At 37.6% G+C, this 23,653-nt stretch overlaps 1 protein-coding gene across 1 annotated transcript in view; it reads left to right on the plus strand.

Annotated features, from left to right (window-relative positions):
• RyR (Ryanodine receptor) overlaps window positions 1–23,653 on the plus strand; it is a 1,110,242-nt gene that overhangs the window by 171,649 nt on the left and 914,940 nt on the right. The window contains exon 6 of the mRNA XM_089598062.1: window positions 8,685–8,762. Coding sequence (XP_089454188.1) covers window positions 8,685–8,762 — 78 coding nt within the window. The remainder of the gene's footprint in view (window positions 1–8,684; window positions 8,763–23,653) is intronic.

Here is a 23,653-nt window from a genome sequence, read left to right on the forward strand (position 1 = left end):
TTTAAAGTAAGTATTAAAAGTACAGAAAAAATTAAAAAAAAGTGTCTTGGAATCAAAAGTCTGTGCATACAATTATAAGCGTTTAGTTTCACGATTGCATTGAATCAGATTGATACATAACATTGAATCAAAAGCGAGAGCAAGAGAAGAGCTTGTGTGGTTGCTTGCTTTGGTTATGTGGTCATCTATCAAGAGCTATAGTTGATATTCTTACTCCTTTCCTGGTAGGTGCACATCTAGTATAACCTGTGCCTTCGAAATGCGTATCTATGTGCTCATTTCTTCGTAAATATTCTCCTCTTCTCTTAGGCATAGCTCTTTGATACGATTCTCGCTTTCTCGAATAATGTGCGCCTAGTTCGTTGGCTGGCCACTGTGGATCACCCTGATCAGTACCCAAAAGTCCTTTTACGTCGTAGCATTGGCGTTACCAATCTCGCTACTCATCTTTGTTATTGCATTAAATGAGTTGCATTGAGGTAATGCTGTAACTTTAACTATGATCTCTCTCTATGTGACATATTTTTTTTTTCTTTCGAGACATCACAAATTCTTATTGTTTTGAGGTTCTGTTTACGTACCTATACATAAAAAAAGTCATCGATGGCTACCAAGTCCTATAATAATATATATGTATTTCTATGTGTTTCCCCTTCTGACATACTATTTAATGTGTGTTCTCGAGGCTACGGACAACAAGCTAAGAGAAAAAAGAAGGACCGAAGACCAGGAGAAAAGTTGAGTGTGTGTGATGTGTGGTTAAGTGAGTATATGTGTAAGAGAGAGAAAAGAGGAGACAGAGAAGCTTGCAATGCGTTGTAAACAGATCGAGGTTCAAGTTGGTGCATTATGGGTTTAGTTTTTTAAACCTCCAACTATTGATCGGTGCTTAGGAACGTTGGAGGTTTTCAGATTCAAAAGGAGGGGTACGCGCACCTACGCAGGCTGACTTTATAATAGAGTTAGTATTGCTGGAGACAGCAGAAAGAGCAGAGCATATTTATAGCGGTAGAAAGATTAGTGGGAAGTAGAGAAAGTGACAGGTAAAATAGAAGAGGATAGCATAGACAGAACAGAATTTGTCAAGTCAAAGACAATATAGGAAAGTGAGTTGGGATAGTGTTTAGTAAGGAGAGGAGACGGCTAGAGGAGAGGACAGCTGCTACGAGAAAAAGAGAATCACCAGAAGTCAGCCGGGTAGCTGAGCCATCGTCAATACCAGAACGAGCTCCAGGTAGCATAGCGCGAGAAGGTAGGTGTGCTGTGATTAGTACCCTGGCTTGTTTACAGAGTAAAGTGTTAAGGATGGAAGGAGAGGAAAAAGAGAAACGCACGTGTATGTATAAAAGTAAGTGTAGGATGAGCTGCGTGGGTACTAGTCGAGACGTCGACGCGAGATTTCTGGAGTTGATTAGACAAGTGTGGAGATAGCATACAAGGTACGAGGTGTGTATGATATTGTGTGTGTGTGTGTGTGGTACAGGTGTGGGCCTCAGACAGCCGAGCCAAGGAGGAGTTCGACCGTGAGGATGACCTGGGAAATATACATGCACAAGAAGATACTTACCTTGAAACTGTTGTGCCAATACCTATATGCACAAGAGAGAGAGAGAAAGAGAGAGAGAAAGAGAGAGTTGAATTGTTGAGAGTGCAGTAGAGGACAAATAAATATCGTGAACGGGCTGTAACATTTACGTTAGTAATTGTGTTTATTCGTAATAAGTGCCTCCTTTTTCTCTTTTTGATTTTCTTTCAGGAGTGTCTGGTATTTTAGAGCCAGACATCTGTGACAGACCTCCCACAGAAGAGATATCCTGAGTGTAGGGATACGGTAAGTGACGTATGAGAGAGTTTCATGAGAGCGTATCAGGACAGCGGTTTTATGGCTGAATAATTTTTGTCACATGTTGTAGCAAAATAATTAGGAATCAGTTCCAAATAATATTAATAATTTTATATAAATTTTATATAAATTATCTTATTTTGCTATTTGTTTTTCTTCGCCGTTTGAATGATCATATACTATTAATTACATTTCATTAAAGTAATGGTGTGCACGTACGGATAATGTGAAAGTAAATAAACATATATACAGTGTATCGTTAGGCATCACTATGCCAAAACAGAGGCTGCGTGGTATATAAATGCTGACATTGTGGCTTGTATATACCTATATTTTCTACTTACTTGCCGTGTAGGCTGTCTAAACATGAATATAAGTATAAAGTCAGTAGAATGTGCGCGTGTGTGTGTGTCCCCAAGCGATTTGGAGTACTTGCATTAACAACGAGCACTATTCTCATGTAAGAAATATAGACTGCTCGTTCTTATGTATGGCGCTGAAGCACGAGTAGAAAGAGACTTAGCATTGACCGTGTCTGAGACAGAGATATAAAGACAAGACTCGGTTGACATGTAGTTTGCTGATATGGTCGATGCTGTAGCGTACTCTGGTGGCGTCGCCAATGCTGAAGTTCAGTACCAAATTTCCAGCATGAAAGCATGTGATCTCATGGGAACGGTTCTATTTTAATAAGCTACAATTCTATTTTCGTGTGTCAGTTTGTGAGACTGGTACATGTCACAAGATATTGGAATAGTTTATCCAAAACAATTGTTCAAGAGCAAACAAATCAGCAGTACCACAAGAAAATAAGGGTTATTATGGGGCTCTTCAAGTCAATAACATGTATTGGCTATACACACAAGATACTAAACATACTGAAATTTGATGTCGATAGTGGTCAACTGCGCAACCAAACAGTGCATATCGAAAATATTTACTTCGGGATTTGGAATTTAAATTATTCTTACATCTCGAATCAAGAAGTACAGTGTAGCTACATCAGGACTATCGATTTATGCAGTGTATACTTCAAGATTCTCGATGTCACCACTATCAACATCGGATTTCAGTATGAATAGTATCTTGCGTGTACCTGTGTATGTGGCATAACTGATGACTTGACTACCTCTACCAAGCTAGTATTGAATTAATTTTGACTATATAACGAAGAGAGTATTAATGTGAGCCAGCTAGATGAACACCACCCCTATGTGAAGTAAATTTAAACCAAAAATTTTTTTGTATAGACCTTGAGCCCAACAACAAACATAGCTAGTGTATCTGTCCCAATTATTGACACTTTAAGAAAAATTTCGAGCTCAACTTTATTTTGTATCTAACGGTCAATAGAACTACACCTTGTATAATGACGTATAAGTCGTTTGATTCTTTTTTAACAACATCAAATTTTTTTTTTATCAAAAAGTTTTGTTATTTTTATTTTAATGATAAAACAAGAAAAAAAAAATTTTGTCTGTATTACGACCCCCTCGATGGACTTTGAACCTATCGTGGAACCCCCCCTTAAACGGACCCTGTCCATAATGTGAACCTCCTTGTTATGGACCCTGTTTAGAACTTGGACCTCTGTTATATGAAATCTACTTAATAGGAAAAAGTGAAAAAATATTTGTATGTAATTCAATAAACATTTGAGATTTATTTACAAGTACTTCTCACACTTTTAACAAAATATATGACTAGGCACTTTCTGAGATAAGTTTTTAAGAACACATTTTTATATAAAACTAATTTTGTGATAATTACTATTACTTTTTTTATTATTATGATCTTATATTTTTTATGACTTTGTAATGGTTGTTTAGTCTTCTTGGTGCGTTTTTTAAGAGGCATTTTTTGTTGTTCTTTCTTTACTTTTAGAATGAAAACAACAGCTCGAAGTAATGGAGTTGAAGGTTATGTGTGCACTCAATACTGGCGGAATAGAGGGTCCATAATAGAGACAGAGCCGATAATTATGGCTGTATTGTGGATCCTCTAATAATGTATATAAATATCCTTTTGAGGAGTATAATTTGTTTTTATTATTTTTCTTAAACTCTTATTGATATATAAAACAATTTTTTGAGTTCAAATAATACTCCTAATTTTTTATATAGCATTTCAAAAATTTAAGCATCTTACGGTTTTCAACAAGGCGTAATGAAGAAAATAGTCGAAAGCGTTGTGTAACTTTTTTAATATATTATTTTAATGATATAACATTATTTAAATGCTATTATATGTGATTATTACGGTGAATAAGAGAGAAAATAGCAACTTAAAAAATAATTCATTGTGCTATTGAAACACTCGTTTAACTTATCATTAATAATGTGATAATGGGTCCACGATAGGGACAGGGTCTATAATTTGGACAGACACCCTACTTAAAGACCGAAAAAAATATCTGCAAGTGGTCCAAAAAAATAAAATTCTAATGATAAAAATAGCTGATCTAATAGTACATTACGATACTAGTGCGGAGGATAGGCCTCTCGCACATGTGGCTTATACATCTTTTCGACACAACATGCACGGGGAAAGAGATTAGGAGCCATCTTAAGCAGCTCTGCAAAGTCCTCGACGTACACACGGATTCGCACAAGTGCGCAGCATAAGCTGTGAGTAGCGTGTATAAATCGAGGTATCTAAAGTCACAACAGATGGCTCATAATTGAATTCCCGCGCACGACGTGTCAAAAATATAGTATTACACTAACTGCACTCTGTAGTTTCATTTTTCTTATTGTTCTTAGATGCCTTAGTATGATAACATCTTCTACAATACTGGAAGATGATGTTACTAATAAATAATACACTGCAACAATTCATAAAAAAATATAACTACTAAAAAGTTATGGTAACAAATTTCTTAATCGTCTCAGCTGCTAAAAATTGTTGTAGTAAATTGTTCATTAACAACATTATCTTCTGATATGCTGTAAAAAATGTAATCGTACAAAGTCACCTTAGAAAAAAAGAGGTTAGTCAGTTTGAAGCAACTCACTTGAAAATGCGGTGATGGTACTACGAGGAAGAGGGCGTGACCTACATCAGTGCCGCCACTGGTACTTCGTAAAATAATAGTATTCTTTGATACGATTTTAGAATACTTACAACAAAGTTAGGAATGCAATAATTTAATCACTGTGAGATTAACGACTAATGATGGGATGTTTTCATCCATACACTGCCTCTGCTCCCCCCTCTCTGTGCTTTGGCTCTACCTTTGTCTCTCTCTCTCTCTCTCTGCATCCATTTATCTCCATCTCTCTCTCTTAGAACCATATTACTTGATAAGACTATTACATACAGGGTCTCTCTCACTCTTTCATTTGCTTTTAAATACGAACAAATTTCAGGTGAAATTTTCTAGCATCAAAGCATTGAATGCAGTGGTAAGATTTTTTTAGAACAAAGTTTTTTATGTCACGTGCTTGGGGAGCTGGAATTTTAAAAACGATAGTTTCTAAGGAGTTTTGAACCACCAACCTCTGACTTTCTGGTCATGGGCCTTACCTACTTTGCTTTGAGCAGGCCCAACATAAGAGAATCAATTACTTTATGTTATCTTACAGTTTGTAACTTGTTTTTCATACAAATTTTTATTCCATGTACATTTATTTATTCGGTTAAGTTTTAAATTAAATAAATAAACAATTAACGTTAGTAAGATAATTTTTTTTAAATGTTTTAAAAAAAAACTAGGCGATAAGTATATTTAAGCAGAGAACACTTCCAATTCATGAATTAATACTCATTCTTAAGTATTCAATTTGTTACTTTTGCCATGAATAATTTTTTTAGAATTCTTTTATATTTCTTCAAAATTTTAAAAAACTACAAAAAAATTTTTTGTACTGTGCGAAGACAATAATTAATTTTTGTTGTACTTTATTCTTTTTAAATTTTTTATTCGTGATTAAAGTAATTTTTTTACTTATTTACGTTCTTCGCCTAGTTTTTAGAGGAAAGTTCCGAGAAATAACATGAACGCTAATGGGTACAGTAAAGCTAGGAATTCTTTTTCTTATGTGAATGTATGTATGTATGTACATTTTTCTTATGTATGTACTCATATACGTGCTTTCACGCACACCTTATCCCCTCTTTTTAAATTTATTAAAAATTTAATTTGTGTTTCTACTAAAAAATTTTATAGGTTTTACTCAAAGGAATCTTTTGAACCTTAAGTATTAGGAGATTTCTACAAATTAAATGGATGCAGTTTGATATAATTTTTTTATGTGGTTACATGTTAAATATCCATTTTTTTCAATGTGTCATGCATAGAATAATAGTACAGTTAAACAAGCTGCAACGTTTGTGAATATTTTTTATGCTTTTACAATGTACGTTTGAGTTTTGAATTATATCTGTCAAAAAACCCATCTGTAATGAACGTCCTAAAGGGACATTCACTGGCATGTAATACTACCCTATTGGAGATAAGTATATTATAGAATGAATTTTCAAAATATTTTGTGTACAACTATATTTTGGGTCTTAAATGTGGACGAGAAATAAGTGTGGGATCGATCGTGATAGATGTGAGCGTGACGTTATGGATATAATCAGCGTAGGCAGTAGAATGTTGTTCTAAAACCATCGGAAGATTCGATGAAAAAGCGCAGTCTTGGACTGGCCAGCCTATATATTATTTTTATTGTATTGTATCATAAGATATTGCGTATAATCGTTAACTCATTAAATATTGATTAATATCACACTCAATCAATGTAGGTAAACTAATTCCTACGATAATTGCACCACCTTCGTACACAATACTGTTCCATAGAAGGTATTTTTATACTCAAAATTAAATTGTTTGCCATATAATTTTATAGAAGTTTAACTTCATACTTGGGTACCCAGCACCCACTAGCTACTGGTTTTTATATGGATACACCAATATATGCGCTTTTACGAACAGTTCACCCTTTTTTTTAATTTTATTAAAAAAATAACTTGTAAATTCATTTCAAAATTTTATAGATTTCTGTAATAGAAATCTATCCTACTCAACATTGAGAGCGATCAACAAATCGTTTCCTAATATTTTTTAAATTATTTAACGCATCCTCGAAAAAAAATCTGACAAGTCTTTTACTGCATATAAACTAGTTTGACAGAAAAACGAAAAAGTTAGTCACAGCTTATCATAGATGGTCGTAAAACTGTTGACTATACACTTAGCGTAAAGAAAAAAAAAAAAAAAAAAAAGACATCAAATAAAAAAGAAAAAGAATTTTTCAAAAATTAATGAACAAAAAACAATAAAATAAGAAATGGAAAAAAAAATCAAATCCAATGAAAGAATAAAAATAAAAAAATGCAATAGAAGGAAAAAAATGAAGAAAAAAAAAAAAATTAGAAGTTACGTAAAGAAAATTCAAAAGAATCAGAAAAATCAAACCGGACGGTATAAATGGGTCATGGGACCCACGGTAAAAACGAAGTTCTTTAAAAATGAGGTAAGTATAAAGAAACACAATTCCTCAGGGAAGAAGGGAGTCGCTAGACCCATAAAAAGAGCGCAGTTCTATAAAAATAAGTACTGCATTTATGTAGTTCAGTAAAACAAAAACTTAAAAAACGAATAAAAAGAAAAAAAAATTACTCACATTAGTTTAACTTCGAAAGTACTGTGCTTATGCACGATAATCTTACGAAGTTTAGCCATCGTAAATACTCAACTAATTTTTTTTTCTTTTCATTCGTTTTTTCTCGTGACCCCCTTGTTACCTGAGAAATTGTGTTCCTTTATACTTATCTCATGTTTGAAAAACTTCGTTCTTACCGGGGGTCCCATGACCCATTTATACCCCCTGGTTTGTTCCTTTTAATTTTTTTAATTTTTTAAAAGTACCTCTGTACAATTCCTTTTCTAATTATTATAATTAATTTTTTTCTTTACTTCTTTTTTTATTTTTTTATTCTTTATTCTATTGTTTTTTTTTTTTTTCATTTTTTTTGTTATTAAAAAAGTGTTACTTTTTATTTATTTATTATAATAAGCTCAAAATATTAGGTTCTTAACTTAGTAAGAGTTCTAAATAATAGATAACAATACATATTTATAAGTTTTTCATACGATATTAAAATAGAAGTATCTAACAAAAGGCTCAGTTTTTGATAAAATCTGATGAGAGTTATTTTAATCATAGTTGCTAATATGATAATTATAGCTATTGTTCATTTTAATTTAACTATTTATTATATTTAAATAGTCGTTTAATAGATGATTTCACCAAAAAAACGAGTATCGCAGTCATTAAAATCAATTTCTAGTATTATCATGAGCTTTTTTATATTAAGAAAAGTAGAAGTTATTAAATTTTAGTCATCATAAAATTTAGGTACATGAAATTCCAGTAGGATAATAATATACATCTGCAAATAATTGAATAGTGGGCTCATTTCATCACCTATCGTTAAGATCACATATAATTTAAGTATAAAAATAATCTTTTGTGTCCATAGAAGTACATTGATTTTTTTGATTCTATTAATTAGAAACACTTTACTTACCTTATATTTATCTTATGAAAAGTATGTCCATCACTACCCCCTACGCAGATTTGTGTCTCTTCTAGTCTGAGTTAAGTGCAAAATGGTATACACATTAAGGAAAAGGTTTTAAGGATAGCTTTAATCGCGTGTTTGCGACCTCTAGTTTTGCCTTGATCGACAGCATACGTTAGATCTGGAACAAAACCTTAATTCTTAAACTGTGTCAAATATTATCACGAAATTATAGAAAATGTTTTCTGTATTTAAATATTGATGATATTATGAGTCTTGTATAGTTGGAAATAAATAATATGAATTTCAGGGTAAGGGTACTGGCTCTGGACACAGAACGCTTCTGTATGGAAACGCTATACTCCTACGTCATCTTAACAGTGATATGGTAAGCATAAATAAATGTCGTGTAAGGTATCACATAAATTTTAATTAGCTATAAATAATCTCATTATCTTATAAAAATGTATGAAAGCATGTTTTGCCAATTCAGTGCTAATTGAAACGTTTTAAACTTCGAACCAGCAAAGTTCTTGGATTATACAGCACGTAGGTTACATTGGAAGTAGGATAGTACTTTCTAAATTTTAAGTCTAAAATGATACTTTCTTATGAATAACATTTTTCTTGTTTTTAAGTGAGCTGCACTAGGTGACACGAGTAAGTATTTTTTAAGTGAAACTTTTTATGTTGGGCAGTGAACAGCCGCGTGAGGGGAAATGCGTTATGAAAAAATGTAGCCACCCTTCCTGCGCGGCCCAAGCCCTCTCCTCAATCTCCTCTCTTACGCACTTCGTCTCACTCCGTCTTTCTCTTTTGCAGCGCCCGCGTAACTGGACGAAAGTACCTTTCTTCGGGGCGATATGGTAAAAATTTTTGTTTCGTTCTGCATTACATGACCAACAGTTCGTACTCGTATTAATACGCATATCATAGCAAACGTGGAAGTTCTTAGAATTCTCGAATCACATGTAACATAAGAATATGTATTTTATGCACGGGGGATTCTTAACGACCTACTAAAATTAGGTGTAATCTAATTTTCTCAGTTTCTGTTATACCAAGCTCAATAACATTTGAGTTGGGAGTTTCACGTATGCCGGGGGTCTCGAGAACCACATCTGATTTTTAAATAAAATATTAATTTTATTCATACTTAACAGATAAGATAACATAAATCAACTCACTTACAAAGCAAAATAAAATTCCTCATATCCTTTACAATCTTAAAAGTATATTTTGTTTGTAAAAATTTTGATACAGTTTTAAAGAACATTTTATCGACAAAATTCCAGATGCAACTTTGATTAACCTAAAAATTATTTAAGTAAACTTGTTTCAAACATCCACAAGATTTTTTTACAATTCAATCTTATAAATTAGTTATCTTCGTAAACATATTAAGTTTTAATTTAGTTCAGACCTATTTGTCTTAAAACAGCTATTACAGCTTAAAAGGTTGGTGAGACATGATTACAAGTTGAAAACAGAAACATATCAATGCAAAACTAAATAGGACCTGTTTAAAGACGTTAAATGACTCTAAAACGTACATGTATACACATCTATATATGTGTATATATATATAAATATATATATATATATATTGTGATGTGTCGAGTCTTGCTCGCCTTGCAGTCAGCAGCAAGACGCTGTACATCTAATGTTTATTAATAATTATCCTTAAGGGCCAGTAGGATAGGTGGATAGCTGGCATTCAAACACCTACAATTAAAGAAAACACATCTATTTATATACAAAGATAATGCGTTTATTCTGACAATGACTATGCATGACATACAAAAGAATGTCAACGTCCAGCCATCCGACAAGACCTATCAACTAACAACTCGGCCCTGTGGGTCCGGCAGTTGCTGTTCGGCACAGTGCTCTCACGGTAGGGACAGGATTAAGGGACACAGGCCTACCGTTAACACTCCTATGGCGAGGTACACCGCAACTTGACCACGGGCACTGGGAGATCCGTCTGGCAGGTATCAGCACTCGGATGGCACGAGTCCCAGCAGAAGCCGCGTGTATACGCCTGCAACCGGTCGGGTCAGCAACAGGTAGCCGTGGCTGCGTCTCCTGTTGTCACCTGATACCGAGCTCGCCTCACTAGCTTACGCAAAACTCAACCGACGTATATCAGAGTACGACTCTACGGTGAGCAGACAAGAGAGAGAGTGTCTCTCCTCCCGGCCCGCTGATCCATGCTGCCTTGGCACCTCAGCCACTTACACAGGTGTGTGTTGCGTTGTTACACACACACACACACCAGGTTTTACCCACAGTCGGGAATCGGTTGTGTTGCCCATAGTAGGGATGGATACCTATGTATGGGTTTGGGATAAGGTAGGGGTAGTGCGCACTGTACCGCCTCTCTTCCTGTCTGCTATCACAAAACCAGTATTCTGACTGTGACGGTGACTCGTCACGTCACAAATCCCCCTTCGCAAACCCTGGTTTCACCCTGATTTTTATGTCCTATAAGGTGTGCGTTCGAATCTAGCTAATTGCCCTATCCGGACGGATGTGTAGGATGACGTAGAGTATTTGTTTGCGTATAGTGTAGCAGATCGTCTACTTCTTCAGGATTCAGCAGGAAATACTGGTCGGCCTAAATTAACGGCCTTGTTGGTGTAACGAGCGGTGTACTGTCACGGTATTGTGTGTGGTGTCAGTGTAAACACTAGTTATTAGCATTCCCTACTGTAGGATGGCAGGGTGCAGGTGCACTCGCCTGTGCTTACAATTGAACTTAAAAGTAGTTTACGACAACCAGTATCGATATATTCCTGGGTGTCGGATATAAAAACAAATAAAAGAAACTGACTGCAGCAATAGATAACAGTGCCTTAACTCAATTAAATTATAAATCAAACAACAAAAAAAAACCTTTTTTTTTTTTTTTTTTTTTGAAACAGGAAATTAAGAATGCAGTGAAAATTGCGCGATATTATAATCAACAAAAAAAAACTACGTGCCTAACCGGTGGGGCAGGATTATCTGTTCATCTCATCATGTAGATGTGTCACAAAAATTAAATTAATAAAAACTTTACTTTTTTTATATCCATAACTCAAAAAAAAAAAAAAAAAAAAATGACTTTGTCCTTTTTGATTGGACAGAGCCGTAAGGGCTCTTTCCTGCTCCCACCGTCAGTGCTCTAGTGCTATTAGCACTTTACAATTTCACTTACCTGCCCTTCGGTACCTCCCCGTGCCCAAACTCAGCCAATACCTTGGCTGGTAACATAAAAAACGGGGAAAGAGAGGAAAACAAAAAAATTTTCAACTGGCAGTGGCAGGAAAGTAAAGAAACAGGTAGGCAAACGTAAGGGAACAGAAAGATTTCTTGCTATACTAGGTAAGGAAGCCAATGTTGTATGCCGCTGTCTGTTCCAATCAAAATAATTAGACATAAATTCGTTGCGTGATACCGTGCTACTCATTGCGCTTAAAAAATAATATTAAAATTTACATAAAATAAAGTTTTATTGTTCGTTCATTTACTTCCGTGTGGATAAATAAATTGTGAAGCCTTTAATTTCAGGTTAAAGGACTATATTTAAAGAAAAAATACAGAATAATACTAATAATAAAAATGATAGCAATTCGTAGAAGTAATATAAAATAAATCCTCCATTTGGAATTGGAATCGAAACAAAAAGAATAAGAAAGAAAAAAAAAAATTCTCTGTAGGGATAATCAATATTTTCTGTAGGGGTAATCAATGTACGCTCCTCAGCGTGGCAGGTTGGTGCCTGCCTGCCTTGTTAAATAGGCTCGCCTTTCTGCTGCCCAGAGGTCACGACAATGTGGACAGTTTGTGATGCTCACCCCTTTTTTTCCACATTTGTGGCAAAACTTTTTCGCTGGGTCGCGCGTCGTACACTGTGCGTAACGATGCCCCAGATTCCCGCAATTCCAACATCCCAGATTCGGAACAGATATGGCCTCCGGAGTCGGCACCGTCTCCTCTCCCAGGAGGTCCGCTTCTGGGGTGAACGGTGGGGGTCCAGGCATTCCCCTTGGCCAAGTTACCCGCATGTCCATGAGTCGTGGAATCCTTGCCGTTTCCGGAATCACCTGCAGGGATGGTGGTACTGCTCGTCGGGGTGGGCAGGCCAGCGCCGATGCTGTCAGGGGCACGTATCCTCGTTGTGCTAGGTGGATCTGCCTGAGCACCGACTGGATCGTCTCCATGTCCTCTACTGGCCGAGGTCCCTCCGCCGGGGTGTTGGCAATCTCCAAGAGCTGCTCCAGCATCCTGGGGCTCAGTCTGCCTACCGGCTCCGGGTCGGGGCGGATCTGGCGTGCAGTGATTCTGGTGGGCGCCGGAGTCGGGATCGGTGGTGGCAAGTCATACCCTGGAGGGGGAGGAACCACATCTACCTCCCTTGGTGTGGGTGGCCCCTCGGCTCTAGGACCTGGTAACTGGCCATCGGTCGGGATCGGTGCCCTGGGCTGTGGTCTCCTCTCCGTAGGTGGCCCTGATTGGATGACCAATCGTGTTTGGGGAATGACTCTGCCTGGTTGCCTCATCTTTTCTCCACTTGGCTCGCGGTACAGGTCGTCGAGCCGCGGATCCCGTCCTCGCCTCGATGTGTCTGCCCATGCCTTGCGTCCAGTTGGTTGGCGCCGGATTCGTTGTCCTCTCATGATTGGGGTCTGTAGGGATATAGCTCACTTCAGATTCATTGTCCAATGAATCGCGTTGGGGTGTGTACCGCTTGAGGTCATTAATATGAGTTTTTACTACTTTTCCTGTCGCGGTGTCCCTTACTTCCACTACTACGTCCGAGAGCAATTGAGTTACTATACAGGGACCCACAAATTTGGGTGCGAGTTTCGCGGCAAATCCCTGGGTCCCTGAGGATAGTACGTGATTTCTCCGCATCACACTGTCCCCCAATGCAAATGATTCTGCCCTTCGCCCCCGATTATAATATTTCGCCTGCTTCTCTCGCGCTAACTCAAGGTGCTTCCCTACCAAATCCCTAATCATTTCTAAGTGGCTTACCCTATCGGCCCATAAGGAGGTATTTGTTAGGTCTAATAGTGCAGTTGGTGTGTCGCGTTTCGGAAGGGCTACAGGTGGAGGATTTCGGCCAAAGTTCAGGAACGCCGGGGTGAGTTTCGTGGACGCTTGCTCCATCGTGTTCATTGCAAATGCAAACTCTTGCAGGTGTATATCCCACAGCCGGTGATCCTTATCCAAAAACGAGTTTATCATCGGGTTCAAGGAGCGAATGACACGCTCTGCCGGGTTGGCCTGTGCGTGGTATGGTGGGATGGTTGAGTGTTCAATGCCATAATTTTTACACATTTCTTTCAGTTCCCGGTTGACAAATTCGGTGCCGTTATCTGTTAATATGTATTTCGGTTTTCCCCACCTGTTCAATACTAGCTCCTCTACCGCTTTCCTGATGCTTTTTCCGTCTGCCTTCCGGAGTGCTTTTAACTCTACATATTTCGTAAATAGGTCCTGGATGATCAAGATATATCGATGCCCATTCTTCGATGGAGGTTTTGGTCCTGAAATATCCATAGCTATAGCCATCCATGGTTGCTCAGTGATTCTTTCCCCCATCAATCCGACAGGAGCTTTCTGTAGGACTTTTTGCTGTTGACACTCTTGACATTCCCGGACATACTGAACCACATCTTGGAAATAACCCGGCCAATAATAATAGTTGGTGAGACGAGCATAGGTCTTCTCCACTCCTAGGTGACCTGCCTGGGGGGCATCGTGGGCATCGTATAGTGCCTGGACGCGGTGTTCCTTTTGTAGGACGATTTTCCATTCGTCGAGGTCCTCCATCGTTGAACTAACGATAGGGTTTGGTTTGTGGAAGAATAGGGCTCTATTCTCATATTTCCAGTTTGCAAATTTCTGTGGAGCAGCCTGCACCCCCTTGACTCGCTTCAAGAACCATTCATCGCGTACTTGCTCGGCATCGGGAGTAATTACTGCGACTGAATTTTCTTGGGCACGGGATAGGGCATCTGGAACTTGATGTAGTTTACCTTTTCTATGGACAAACTCCAAGTCGTATGCCTGCAACGCAGTGTTACATCGAGCCAATCTCCCTACTGGGTCCTTCAATCTATTGAGCCATAACAGGCTGCTGTGGTCAGTAATTACTGTTACCCGTTCCCCCTGCAAATATCCCCTTAATCGATCTACAGCCCACAGCACAGCCAAACATTCCTTCTCAGTTACGGTGTAATTACGTTCCGGTTTGCTTAGTGTGCAGCTGACATAACATATCGGGTGTTCTTCACCTTCAAGGGTTTGGGTTAACACTGCGGCCACAGCATAGTCACTGGCGTTAGTTTGTAGGACGAACGGTTGCGTAAAGTCGGGCCTCGATAGGACAGGGGCTTCGGTTAGAGCTTGTTTGAGGCTCTCAAATGCTGACTGCTGCTCCTCAGCCCATTGCCATTTCATGTCTTTGGACATTAGCTTCGTTAAGGGCGATTCCTTTTCGGCGAGATCGGGGATAAACCTGGAATACCATCCAATCATTCCTATAAATCTCTTAAGTTGTTTGAGGTTGGTAGGTGTGGGATATTCTAAGATTGGCCGGACTTTGTCAACATCTGTCCTAAGTCCCTTCCCATCGACCACGTATCCAAGGTACTTAACTTCTTCACACCCGAATTCTGATTTTTCTCGGTTAATCACGAGATTCGCCTCCCTTAATGCCTTTAAAACAATTCTCAGCCACTTGACGTGCTCTTTGAACGTTTCTGTGACGATGATAATGTCGTCCATGTATGTGTATACGTATGGTTCCCACTCCGGTTTAATAATTTGGTCCATGATGGTCTGGAATGTAGCTGGGGCGTTGGTCAGTCCATAGGGCATGCGCACGTATTGATATAACCCTCTACCGGGTACAGCAAAGGCTGTGTATTCCTTGCTGTTCTCATCCAAGAGGATTTGATGATAGGCCTCACTGAGATCGATTTTTGATATATACCTCGCCCGGCGCAATTTGTCCAGAATATCATCCATGAGTCGCATGGGGTACGCGTTTTTTCGCGTAATTTCATTAAGTTTCCGGTAATCTGTACAAAACCGAAACTTTCCGTTGGCTTTTGGCGCCAAAAGCGGACAGCTGCACCACGCGCTTTCCGATTCCTCGATGATATTTTCATGCAACAAACGGTCTATCTCATCGTACGCAATCTGCAGGACTTTAGGCGCATACCGTCGGGGACGTTGTTTAATTGGGGGGTGACCTTGTACGTCAATACTATGTTTAGCTACGGTAGTTATGCCGAGCTTGTCTGGTCGAGGGATTATCAATTCATCTAGGATTTTCTCTAGCTCGTGCTCCTCAGTAGAGGTCATCGTTACCAATCCCCCCGCAGCAGCAATCGCTGCTGAACGTATTTGATCACCATCCTTACCCTTAAATTCTTGCCAGGGACTTGTGGGGATACGCCATACATCCTTACCATAATCGATGGTAACTTTGAAAGTTCGTAGGAAATCTATCCCAAAAATGGCTTCGTACTCTAATTCGTCCACTAACCCCAACGTTAACGTCTCGGTAGTTCGCCCGATGGTTAACGGAACGCTTACAGTGCCTTGAACAGCTAGTACTTTGCCGTTTGCAACAGAAATTGTTGCACGACAGGGTTGAAAATTCCTCACTCGCCTAGTGATTCCTTTTCCCAGGTAACAGTGCACTGCGCCACTATCCACGAGGGCGTGCATTTTAATACCTGTGACATCAAGCGGTAAATAGTAACGAGGGTCCTCAGCAAGTGCCAAAACTTCTATTGCCCTTTCAGTTCCATATGTCCCCCACCCAAGTCCTCGACTCGTGGCGGACACCTTATCTACGGTCGACGATAGGAAGCTCGGCCATTGCCGCTCCTTCTGTCCTTTGCTTCGGAGATGGGTGTTTTTAAATTCCCAACTTCCTAGGCCCCATTTGTACATACTGTTGGCTATGGAACTGATTCTATTCATCGCTTCGTTTGTCCAGTATATTATCGTTGTTATAACTTTGGCCCCGTAACTCATGAAACCCAACAGAGCCATTTGGAAAAATTATCCCAGTCGATAAACCTGCCGATTACTACACCTCTGTACATCGCCTAGTTTCCCTACTAGCCATGTCATAAATGTCAGTACCGCAAGTCCTATTGCTGAGGAAATTTTCGGAGTCTCCTGTTGGTCTGTATGGTTAGCTGCCTTAATTACTACTATTTCTGGTTCATTTGGAGTCGCGTATTGTTCCGGCGGGGCGACTCCGACTCCTACTGCCCCCCTCCTCTGGCGTTTCCCGTCCTTTCCGTGTTACATTTGGGGCACTTGTAGCGCTTGTCCCCTATCTTGCCGCATTTGGTACAATATTCTCGGTAGGGGCAGGATTAAGGGACGCAGGCCTACCGTTAACACTCCTATGGCGAGGTAGACCACAACTTGACCACGGGCACTGGGAGATCCGTCTGGCAGGTATCAGCACTCGGATGGCACGAGTCCCAGCAGAAGCCGCGTGTATACGCCTGCAACCGGTCGGGTCAGCAACAGGTAGCCGTGGCTGCGTCTCCTGTTGTCACCTGATACTGAGCTCGCCTCACTAGCTTACGCAAAACTCAACCGACGTATATCAGAGTACGACTCTACGGTGAGCAGACAAGAGAGAGAGTGTCTCTCCTCCCGGCCCGCTGATCCGTGCTGCCTTGGCACCTCAGCCACTTACACAGGTGTGTGTTGCGTTGTTACACACACACACACACCAGGTGTTACCCACAGTCGGGAATCGGTTGTGTTGCCCATAGTAGGGATGGATACCTATGTATGGGTTTGGGATAAGGTAAGGGTAGTGCGCACTGTACCGCCTCTCCTCCTGTCTGCTATCACAAAACCGGTATTCTGACTGTGACGGTGACTCGTCACGTCACAATATATATATATATATATATATATATATATATATATATATATATATATATATATATATATATATATATATATATATATATATGTGTGTGTGTGTGTGTGTGTGTGTGTGTGTGGGTGTGTGTGTGTGTGTGTGTGTGTGTGTGTGTGTGTGTGTGTGTAAAAGAAATAATGGACATTTTTGACCTAACATCAAATCTCATGACAAATGAAACTGTAACAGGTCACAGCCTTGAACCTTTTTGTAATAGTTATTAGAAACCTTATAAAAAGAGAAGAGAATGTCTACTATTTGAGATATGATCAGACTAAAGAATTTTACGGAAGATATTATATGAAGAATCAGAAGCAGAACTACAGCTAGATAGTCCCAACAATATCGTAGTGGAATGGTAAAAGTAGAAAGCAGAAGAAAGTTAGATTACTGATATAAGACACCAAAAAACTGGAGACTATGTAGGATTTGGCACTAAGTGCGGCAGTGCACTTATAAAATAGGACACCACACAGCTTGAGCAACATGACACCGTTCATATAAAAAATGAAACCAGAGTTAAAACTTAACATAGATAGAATAAAACGCTTTGGCTATCTAGCCTATGTAAATATTTAAAAGATAAATAAACCTAAGTTTGATTATTCAACGCAAAGCGAATCTATGGGAATAGGTACAACAAAGCTAGTTAAAAAGATTGAGCAAATTTATTAAATAACATTGACAAGAGATCGTAGTTTCTGAATTTAAGAAATAAAAGTCAATAACCACTTTCAAAAATGAAGAGATAAGGTTGACTCAAGAAGCTTAATACCAACACACAAACAAGTTACGGTAGTTGATCCAAAAGTCGACTTGAATCAAATTTTCTTCAAACTTTAGGGATTGCTTCATTATATGAGTACACATCATTCGTTGAAATTTTGAAAATTTTTCCCGTGTCGTTTTTAAGATATAAAGCTTTAAAGTTGAACTTTTTACCATTAGAAGTATAGAGTATAGACTAACCCCGTGAAAAACAGGCATTAAAATCAAATGTAAAGAAACCGCTCAACAGATTTTATCAAAAAACGAATGTGCTACTACGGATACTTGTAGTTATAACATATTAAAATTTTAATTAGTTAGTAGCTCTATCTTCTAAATATTTAAATTTTTTGTGTGTTTTGCAATGCTTTCAATATATCTATGTAGTGTTGAAATTTCCCTAACCTTTTTGAACTTTGTCAGAATTTAAAAATATTCTTCGAGATTTATGTAATTTGTAAGTTTTTTATGCTGCTTCGATGAGAAATTATGTAAATTGTCAATGTTTTATGCAGCAAATTACTCAATAAACATTAATTTAAACAGGTATACATACATACACTCACACCAACGACCTTAAGGTACTGACTCGAACAACAAGATTCTGCTATATATAGACAGTAAGAACGTGTTCTTAGCAAAAATATATGCAGACTTAATAAGTATAACGAAGGTATTATAAGTAAAGGGTCGTGCACAAACTACGTTACCAATTTAAGGGGGGAGGGGGTAAAAGCAAAAACGACGGTTGGCAACCGGGCGAAGGGTAGGGGTAGTAAGCTTTCTTTACGTTACCAATTTTAAAACAAGTATCATAAATAAAACCAAGAATGTATAAAAAAAACATGTGCCTTGCACTGCCACCTTTTAGGGAGAGACACTGAGAATATATAAATCAATTAACTGACTTATTTAAAGATGCACTGATGGACTTATTTTATGATACTTCCTTATTTGGTAATTCACTAATTCATTAAGATGTTAACTTGTTAGTCTTATTATTTATTTACTGCATTAATATAATATGTTGGTTGCGTAATATCTACAGCCAAATAGTTTTTGAAAGTTTCAATTTTTCGCCAGTACCGTGACTAGCAATCGTGCTATTTTTGACAGCTTTCTACTTAATGTTTTTGGTTGTCATCGTATCACGTTACGTGCGGAAAAAACCTGAGCTATAAAATATTCTTAAACAAAAGAACTTCCATACGATTTGTATTGCCCATCGATAAAAGATGATCTTAAGAAGAGAATTTGCACTAAATGTAGTCTGTATTTTACGTCATAAAAGTCAGTAAAAAGTCACTTATAAATAATTTTTACGACAAAATTATACTTATGTTTGCTATTTAGTTTCAACAAATATTTATTGTATAAAAATTGCACACCAAATCAAACTAAGCTCATCGCGAGTTTGTTCTCTAAGTATCAAGTAAGAGACCAGGAGAACTTCTATGTAGCCTTTTCGAAGATACAGTTAAATGGATAGATGTTGATTCCATTGTAGATATTCTGCAGATTTCAGAAAATCCAACATTTCAAATGACTATGCCGATAATTTTAAATATCGTTTCGTGGATAGTAAAAAAAAATCTAATTGTTTAAGAAAAAAATTAAGTCTTATTTATTATAATTAATACATTGGTTAGACAATTTTATGCGCGTAAAAATGTGTAAGATATTTAAATTATTTCTAAGAAAATCATAAGTTTATATTATACGGTTTTGTTAATTGATAATAAATAATTTATTAATTTCTTGGGATTCATTTGTAATTAACCATATTCAACAAGTAGTTAGTTACTTGTCATGGTAATACGAAATGAAGAATCTATGTTACTATCCGGGGGGGGGGGGTTAAGCGTATGTCTATGGTTGTCAACAAAGGGGAAGGAGGGGGTCAAAAAATAGCTTGAAATTGATAGCATCCCGAACTAAAATCTTGTTGAGACAAACGAGAGGCCCTTTCGAGGATACCTAAATAGGAAATTTAAATGAAAAAACTTGAAATCTTGGAGCATGGCTATTTATTTCATATATTAGTTGGACAATGTGATCCAATATTTCGGAGTCATCCTGACTCCCTCTTCAGGGAACTGTACAATTTACAATATTTATAATGTAAAAAAACAAATTATGACAAATTACATTAAATAAAAATATAAATCACCTATGCAGATGCAAACATGAAAATGCCAAATGCAGCATGACTGATAAGGACTAGTCAGTCATAACCATGGCAATGGAGAACTAATAATAAAATAAACTTAATATTATGAATTTCACCAGTCAAAATGTATATACAAATAAGTTATCTACAATATAAGTCACATCCTGACTCAGCACATGTAACTGAAAGATATTAAATGTAGTAATATGGTGTTAAGGTCTTGTCACCACATAAGGGTGCACCCACGGTCGATGTATGTACAAGGAAACAACGACTAACAGAAACGTGGCCATCAAGTGGCACACCTATCAGGCAACACTCGTCAAGAGCAACGCCATCTATGCATCCTGTCTCTAAGTTCATATAAAAAGTAAATCTTAAAAACTAAGTCTAAATATAGTTTAGATAGATGCGTTAAAAACCTATCAAATGTAACACTTCCTGACTCAGTTCTTTTTATTTTAAAACTTGGACCACAATTTAATTTTGTTAGTGACCTAAATGTCAATATGATTTTCAACCTCCTTAAGCCACTGGAGGCTGTCTTAGCTGTTAATAAACAAATAGAAGTTGATACCAGTGAAAAGATTAGACAAACCTATCTTCAAGTAATTAAGAAAAATATTTTTAATTCTAAGAAAATTAGTTATTTTGACAAAACCATAAATAATCATTTGAATGAGACAAAAATGTTCTTAAAAGAACATAGAGAAATTTTGGTTACCAGGGCTGACAAGGGTGGCGCCACCGTTGTTATTAATAAAACAGACTATATTAACAAGGTTGAGAGGGCACTTGGTGACAGTTTGTATTACCATCGGTTCGATAGTCAAAACAGAGCTAACCATCTCACTCGTATTATCAATTCTACAAAAAAACTGGTCGATGTATGGGATAATAGGGGTATCTTTGATACCGTTGAGATTGACCGGCCTGATGTCAATCACCTGAGTGGTTGTAACTTGGCCAAAGCGTATGGCCTTATTAAGGTACACAAGCCTGGGCTCCCCGTAAGAATCATTGTTTCCGCTACTGGTTCTCCAACCTATACACTCGACAATTGGTTTTCGAAATTTTTCAATAAATTTTGCAAAAGATCACCCAGTTCCTTAAAAAATTCGTATGATCTAAAATCAACGCTGAGGGATCTCATTGTTCCACATAACTATCTATTGGTCTCTTTTGATGTGGTTTCCATTTACTCAAACCTCCCCTTCTCTCTCATCAAAAAAAGTGTTGAGGAGAAGATTGGGTGTACTCTCGACAGCATGCATTTAGACAGAAAAGAATTTCTTGATGGTTTAGACTTCCTAATCAACTCCAACTATTTTACTTTCAACAATCATACGTACAAACAGACATGTGGTACTCCCATGGGTGGATGTACATCACCTTGGATTGCAGAAATCGTTTTGGAGTCCCTGGAGAAATCCGTGTTGCCGAGATGTAGAGATTCTTGCTTGATGTATAGGAGATACGTGGATGACTGTCTCTTGATCATCCGATCGGATAGTGTTGACACTGTTTTGGGAATTTTTAATGATTTTAACCCTTTCATACAGTTCACGGTTGAACGTGAAGACAACGGCGTCATTCCGTTTCTTGACGTCACCATCACTCGTATCGCAGATTCCGTTTGTGAAATAGATTTATATAGTAAGCCTTCATCTTCCGGTAGACTTTTAAACTTTTTCTCTCACAACCCAGTGTCACAAAAAATCGCAATAGTCTTTTCATTAATTGACAAATGTTTCAAACTAGCAGATCCGAAGTTTAGGTCGCGGAACATTAATCGAGCGAGACGAGCTCTTACCATGAATGGTTACCCTACATATTTCATAGAAAAATACATTAAAGCCAGAATAAGTATTATCAATAGATTTAATAAAAACAAAAACCACATTAACTCACTCACCAATTGTGAGATGTCGCCACCAGTCATAGAAAGTAGTTCTAGACTCTCATTCATTATTTTACCCTTTTATCCTCGTCTCGAAAAGACTCTCCGTTCATTTTTTTCTAAACACAAATTAAAAACTATTTTCCAAAACTCTAATAAATTTACGAACATAATCCGACTAGGTAAAGATCAGACTCCAAAATTGCAAAGAAGTGGCATTGTTTACAGGATAGAGTGCGAGTGCGGATTGTTCTATGTAGGCCAAAGTAAGCGCAGGTTGGCCACACGTATTGACGAACATAAGAGAATGGTTCACAAGTGTGATAAAAATTCTGTCATTGCCGCGCATTGTTCTAAGTTCAGCCATACTTTCAAGTTCGATGAAGTCAAAATTTTGGACCAAGAAAACAACAAATTTGAAAGGGAATTTTCGGAGATGTTATATATTTCGTACTTCAACCGTAATGTTAATAGAAAACTGGATACCAATAAACTACATGATCATTACAAGTCCTTTTTATATGAACTTAGAGACAGGATGCATAGATGGCGTTGCTCTTGACGAGTGTCGCCTGATAGGTGTGCCACTTGATGGCCACGTTTCTGCTAGTCGTTGTTTCCTTGTACATACATCGACCGTGGGTGCACCCTTATGTGGTGACAAGACCTTAACACCATATTACTACATTTAATATCTTTCAGTTACATGTGCTTAGTCAGGATGTGACTTATATTGTAGATAACTTATTTGTATATACATTTTGACTGGTGAAATTTATAATATTAAGTTTATTTTATTATTAGTTCTCCATTGCCATGGTTATGACTGACTAGTCCTTATCAGTCATGCTGCGTTTGGCATTTTCGTGTTCGCATCTGCATAGATGATTTATATTTTCATTTAATGTAATTTGTCATAATTTGTTTTTTTACATTATAAATATTGTAAATTGTACAGTTCCCTGAAGAGGGAGTCAGGATGACTCCGAAATATTGGATCACATTGTCCAACTAATATATGAAATAAATAGCCATGCTCCAAGATTCCAAGTTTTTTAATTTAAATTTCCTTAATTATGGCAAAGGAGCAAGAAGACAGTAGTTTTATTATCAAATTGATACCTAAATAGCTTATGGAGGACCTACTGAGGCCAAGTTACGTGGCGTACAGTTGGTCCTCTTTAGGTATCCTAAAAAACTGTGTACCTAACCAAACTTGAAGAGTCTCTAGAGTAAAAATATATGTATATATTGAATGTGAGAGAGTGAGATGAAATTATAATGAAATACACTATTATACTTACAGGTGTTTTATTATAGAATAAAAAATAAATTGGTGCAAAGAATGTTGTGACGTGGTAGCTAAAGCTATCACGTCACTGTATGCATATATTTTGGGGCAAGTCATCGGTGGCTACCGAGTCATATATATTTTCTATACGTATATCTATAACACATTACTTAATGTGTGCTCTTGGT

Source organism: Copidosoma floridanum, unplaced genomic scaffold (assembly GCF_036245765.1).
Source record: "Copidosoma floridanum isolate Cflo_tuat_1 unplaced genomic scaffold, Cflo_Japanese_pri ptg000004l, whole genome shotgun sequence".
Taxonomy (NCBI): domain Eukaryota; kingdom Metazoa; phylum Arthropoda; class Insecta; order Hymenoptera; family Encyrtidae; genus Copidosoma; species Copidosoma floridanum.